The sequence below is a fragment of the Erpetoichthys calabaricus genome, chromosome 1, assembly GCF_900747795.2.
Source record: "Erpetoichthys calabaricus chromosome 1, fErpCal1.3, whole genome shotgun sequence".
Lineage (NCBI taxonomy): Eukaryota > Metazoa > Chordata > Cladistia > Polypteriformes > Polypteridae > Erpetoichthys > Erpetoichthys calabaricus.
In genome coordinates this window covers 174,705,006-174,711,005 of record NC_041394.2, presented here as the reverse complement: position 1 = coordinate 174,711,005, position 6,000 = coordinate 174,705,006, and the positions used below count along the sequence as shown (strand labels likewise).

General features: G+C 39.4%; 1 protein-coding gene across 1 annotated transcript in view; it reads left to right on the top strand.

Annotated features, from left to right (window-relative positions):
- Window positions 1-367: 367 nt before the first annotated feature.
- The window catches only part of mov10l1 (Mov10 like RISC complex RNA helicase 1), a 37,361-nt gene continuing 31,728 nt past the window's right edge, over window positions 368-6,000 (top strand). The window contains exons 1-9 of the mRNA XM_051924389.1: window positions 368-457; window positions 978-1,165; window positions 1,297-1,450; window positions 1,537-1,649; window positions 1,737-1,930; window positions 4,474-4,617; window positions 4,752-5,069; window positions 5,464-5,670; window positions 5,837-5,951. Coding sequence (XP_051780349.1) covers window positions 373-457; window positions 978-1,165; window positions 1,297-1,450; window positions 1,537-1,649; window positions 1,737-1,930; window positions 4,474-4,617; window positions 4,752-5,069; window positions 5,464-5,670; window positions 5,837-5,951 — 1,518 coding nt within the window. The 5' untranslated portion in view covers window positions 368-372. The remainder of the gene's footprint in view (window positions 458-977; window positions 1,166-1,296; window positions 1,451-1,536; window positions 1,650-1,736; window positions 1,931-4,473; window positions 4,618-4,751; window positions 5,070-5,463; window positions 5,671-5,836; window positions 5,952-6,000) is intronic.

Genomic DNA, 6,000 nt, shown 5'->3' with positions numbered 1-6,000 from the left:
ACAGGATTATATCTAAAGTCCTCCCCTTTAAACTGTGCCCTTGTTGATATGTTTCATGTGTTCTTGTCATTACGCCATTTAGTAAAAGGCATTTCAGTGCAGTAACATATTTTGTGTAGCTCTAATTGTGGTAATTGGGTTACTGTGTGTTATGTCCTCAAACAGCGTTGTTGTAGATTTTATCCTTCATTTCTTGACAGCATAAAATGAACTTCCTTTCCTGAAGACTAAACAAATCATTTTACAAAAAAAAAACAAAAAACACCCAGTTCTATTAAACAGCATTTTAATACACTGTAAATGGGAACTTTATTTGTGTGTTTCATACACATTCTGTTTTACTTTTTCTTTTGCAGCTTATTTAAAAAAACCATGATCCAACTGATGAAAAGTGTAGTTTCCAAAATAATGTATCCTTTGTGGCATGTAGCTGAAGAGGATGAGATCAACCTGCCAAGTGAGTTTTATTGAAATGTAAAAGAACTCTTAGGCACTCCATGTTGGTTTGAGATGAACAGTATGGGTCTCTGAACAAGAGCAAGAGATTTTCTGTAGACTGTGGGGTGCATCAAGAATGCATTTGCGCAGTATACCTAGAACAGCTCGGGGAATGGGTGCTTTTAGGAATTGCAGAGCTATGCTTTACAATAGCTTTCTCTTGAGGAATTTGAATGCAAATAATTTCTTCGTTCAAAGATCCTCAGGGACAGGGATTTTTATTTTGTAAGCTAATCTAGAAGAGTCAGTCTCTTGGGTTGATAAGTGGAGAACATTACACCTTTGGGAGCTGATGAAGTAAGAACCCTATTAGGCCTGGGAGGTGGGGTAGGTTTAGAATGGTGGCATTTATTGTTCGAGAGTGGAGACTAGGAGTTTCTTTGAAGGTAAAATATAAATCACAGTGTGGGTAGCGCCTACTTCTGTGATCTTTTAAAAGAGACCAGATCTTTCACACACTTAATTGTATTATATTTCAGGAGTTCCGCAAATGAGAAACTTTATGAACTGCACAGTCACCATCTTGTGTCAGGACTATGGCTTGGTTGATGATATGATTTACTTCACATCAGAAGTAGTCCTGGGAGGTATACCCTTGAGTGTTGGGCACAAAGTCAATGTACTTGCCTATCAAGACCATGAAAGCAGGGGCTGGAAAGCACTAAGGGTGAGATTGGCGTAAAACTTTCTGGACTCTGTCCTTGGCACTTTTAGTTTATCGGGTTATTTCTACTCGGTATTGCCTTTCCTTTCCTGTGTTTGATTAGCATTAGTTACTACCATGTTGCTGTCCTGCAGGTTGAAAAGTCATTTGATGACTGGGAAGATGACTCTGCAAGTGACTGTGAGCTAAGCAAAGCCAGGGCCCTCATTGGCATAGTGACATCCTGTGATGGAGAAGGCGGCATGATTAACTCTAGCACATGCTTCTCTCTCTCTCATGTGTGTGAAGGTGGGCACTTGACTACACTGTTTCCGTTGAATTCCATTGCATCATTCACCTTTTTCGTCCTGTCTTCTCCGGTTTTATGATTTTAGGTTTTCAGCCAATAAAGGGGGACTGGGTGCGAGCTGAATATTTTATCAACCCTAGCAAGTGGTGCAGCCAGGCGAGTAGTGTTGCACCTCTTCGTTCCCGGGCAATTGATAAGGTAGGCTCATCTGTACTGGCTTTCATGTTGTCTTGGCATTCATTTCAATTAGCTTTAGCTTCTCCCAAACCCCTTCTCTTTACATAGGTCCAGGTGTCCAGCATCTGTGGTCGCTGTGGGGTTATAGAAAGTTCAATATTTTTTACTTTGGATTCACTCTGTGTTCCCAATGAATATTGTCCATCGACTGGCGATGTTGTTAATGCAGTGGTGGTGGAGAGCACCCAGTCCTTTTATTGCTGGCGAGCTTTAGCTATGACTCCAGTGAGCAGCAGCAGCAGGTACAGCATTTATTCCTTTTGTGTGCTAATCAAAATTTGGCTTACAGCAGCGCCACAAGACCACTGATGTCTTTTAAAGCTGTATGTTGTGTGTACCACTTAACACTGTTATAACTCTTGATTGATCCACATCCATATTAGGTAGTGTTGCCACCACCATGGATTGGTATAGTAAGCTGAAACTGCCATCTGAATAACTTGAGCAGGGTAATATGGTCATCAAAGGAAGTTCAAAGTCCTAAAACACATGACATTGCCTATAAGGAGACGAGGCATACAGCCCAGTGGCAGTTCCAGGGCTGGGTACCTAGTTAGCGGGGCATGTCAAGACCAAAAAAAATAACAAACCAGTAAAGTACAGAATGCATGTAAAAACATAATCTGTAACTCTGTACTATATTACCAAGGTGTGTGAAAGACCTACTTCTTTCTGTTCATCGCTATTAAGTATGCTTTTGTTCATGGACTTGTAGTCTATATTCTTTATAATGGAGACTATGTAGTCTAACAGCAGTAATCTAAACATTAATTGGGAGACATGTTTTAAAGAAAGTTCAGTCTCTGTATTTGTTTTTAGATTTAATTTATGTAATGGTATTAGTTCATCATGTTATTGTTCCATGACCTTCCCTTTGAGGGTTAGAATTGTTTGAGTTGTCTAGATTTTGAATCACCTGTGCAAAGATTGTAATATTAACCTGCTTGCTTGCATTGTAGCCCATTAACTCTTGCTTTCTTTCATGCATTGTACAGAATAAAGTCCAGTGTGTAAGAATGAATTCACTTGAGTGTACATGCTATGATTACACCACCAGGAATTTGTTAGAGTAATTGGTGTTCAATTTGTTTGCATTGGATAGAACAGTCCACATTATACATGTTTGTAACAATACAAAATGATTGCTGATTTAGGTACCCTGCCAGAACAGAAAACAAATTGTTATATAGTTTAGCTTCACTGCTATGCACAAGCTCTTTAATTTTAATACTTTCACACTTCTGATGCATCAAAGAAGCCAGCAATATCCACCTAACTTGACATAATGGACAACTATGCATTTTATGAAAAGCTTGTTGTATCACTTGTCTTGCAAAAAAAAGTTTCTCATATAAGCCATAGTTTTGTACGAGATTAAATATTGAGTAGCAACAATAGTGCAGATCATGATAAAGTTCACAAAAATTATGCTTTCTTGAAGTCTAGCATATCAAAGTGAGATGCCAAGATATTGTCATATTGTGAAAACATTTCCTTCCATTCTGTGAAGTTGCCCTTACTGATTTTAAAAAAACACACTTTCCTCCTGTCCCCTGAAAATTAACCTCTAGCAGTAAAGTAGTGATAATGCATCTATTAGATACCATTCTTTCTCACCACACTGTTTTGCTTTTCCACTCAAAGAATAAGTTCCTCTCTCACCCTCTCACCCTGCCAACTGTGCTCAGTCTTGCTCATGTACTTAAAGGTTAAGCACTACCAATTTATAAGAATACAAACCTTTTTTTGGTTTATGGAGGAAGTGCTGACACAAAGATATTAGTGTTGAAGTGAGGTATTGATTGTTCCCATTTACTGTCGATTTCATAATAACTTTTGTCTGTTTAGTTGCATGTTAATTACATTGATAATCCATGCAAACTTCATAACGATATTGAGTCTGAATCTTGAATTTTTGTGTCTCTTACAGTATCAAAATTTTCAAGGTCTGCCACATACTTTGACCACATAATCCTGCCACTATCATGTGCTATTTTTATCAGCAAACCTCTATCTGGCTTACTTCCAGTATTGCTATGTCAAAACAGAGGTCCTATATTGTTAGGCCACGAATGAAACACTTGATCTTAGTTCACAAGTCAAGGTGCCAATATTTGGCATTGATTTGCCTGTTTTATTTTCAGCATCTCTCTCTTCTAGCCTAAAAAAAATAGGGTTTCCCCACCTCTCCACACCACCACACTATAGAGTGGTAACTAGTTCTCCCAAAAGTCCCAAGTAAACTGATATCCTACAAAAACAAAAATTACAAATTGTAATATTTCTAAATGTATAAATTATAAACAAATATGCTGACCTTACTTGAACAATTTCAACAGCTCTTTTATTTTCACAATCTGAATTCACGGTTTGTCTAGAGGTTCAAAGAGTACAAGAGAGGGATTCCGTGAATAACTTGCAATAAAAACCAATGCAGTACATTCAGTATCAACTGTTGGAAGTTCTTTTCAGAGATTAAAAATGTGTATGAAGTAGTGCGTAGCTACTACTTCAAATGTGGAAGATTTTCTCCATAAAAGCCCATTGTAACTGGAGGTCTCTGTGTTTCAATGGGCGTGTCTGTCAACAGCAGATGAAGTTAAGATTTCACTTCTACATGGGAATTCTGCTTATCGTCCAGTGGTACAAAACAAAAGATTATTATCGGACACTGGAGGCAATCAATTAAGACAGGTGGTAGTACTTGCCTAGCAGGTGTAGGAAGATTTTGTGATTACTAGCTGCACACACATTACATTTATTTCTTTGCTGGCTTATTCTACAGTAAAGGTAACCTGGCCAAAAATGAACATGTGAAAGTGGACAGTCACCTGCTTCTTGAGGATAAGGGTGGGTTAGAAGTCAGCAAAATGACCAACTTTGGGTCTCTCCTCCTTGGCCAGACAAAGGAAATACTGGTTTGTATTATGTAAGTGCTTCTTTGAGTAATATCATATGGCAGCTATTTTGTCAGTCATTAGGCATTTCTTCGGCATCTTGAATCTATTAATTCCATACCTGCTTTTAAAGCTCCAGATTCTACCTCTTTCCATTATGTTGCAGGAACCATAGCAACCAAGCTCACATCTTAATAAGCTCTGGTCTAGCTGGATGGGACAGAAGTGGACAGTTTAGTTTGCATGTCCCTGTAGCACATGGGTATGAAGGTCCAGTGGGAAACCTTTCATGCCCTCTCTCTCTTTTGTGGCGAGCACATGCAAGAGGCCCATACCTGCTGCTTCTGTGTTCTGGAAGTCTCTACTATGGTATCAATGGAAGTAGTAATACTTGTGTCAGTTATTTATCAAGTGCTGAAGGCACATGGGAAATATCCATTGCACCAGGGCAGGAGATGACTGTGGCGGTGCAGTGCCAGGCCAGGTGAGTATAGACTATACTGTAGGTGTGTGTGTGTGTGTGTAGTCTGTCCCAAAATGCCTATAATATAGGCTTGCACTTGAAAGCAGCTCATGTCCTCCTCTAAATTTTTGACTGTGATAAGGGACTCTGCTATATGCCTTTTCTCTTTCTATTGCCTTGTCCAGCTTTGCTCCGTTTTGCCTTTTTCCCTACTTCAGCTGCATTCTTCTGATCTTCCTTTTTGCAGATTTCTCCTTTATGTATTTTTCTACTCTGGCACTGTCATCTTTCATCATTCCATTCCCTTTCCTTTTGCTTAACCTCATCTGTTGTGTATCACTGGAAATCACCTAATCTGTTGCCTCCATTTACTAGTTGAGTTTTTTGTTTTTTTTTTTGTTTTGTTTGTTTGCAGGATTTTGGGAAGCTGCACAGAGCTGCTTTTGCTCCATTTTCAGAGTTTCTCAATTGGACGGTTGCTAGATGTAGATGTGCATGCCTCAGAGGAGCTGCTAGTTAAGGCACAGACCAACTACATGCCAGCCAGCCAGCTATCCTTGCTACCAAGCACACAGTTGAATAAGGATGTAATAGCTGTGCTGCCCAGCTCTTTGCCACACAAGTAAACCTTGCTGCCTCATTACACCTCAGTCCTCAATGCTCTGATCTCTGTTAAGTCTTGACATATTAAATATTTAAGAGAGCTAGACTGAGAGTCTATTTTCCTCTAAAAGTTAATAGGAAGCTAAGAAATGAAATACTACTTTTTAAATTTGTTCCATTGTCAGGTTACCCAGACGGCATCTACCAAACTTTTTGAGTCGTTATCCAGTGCCACCAAGCCTAAAAGAGTGTTTTGAGCATGAGAAAGATGTCCTGCTTGTGCAGCCACAGTTGGCAGAGGTTAGCGGACTAAGCACTCTTTCCCTAACCGCCACCACACCCTGTGCTC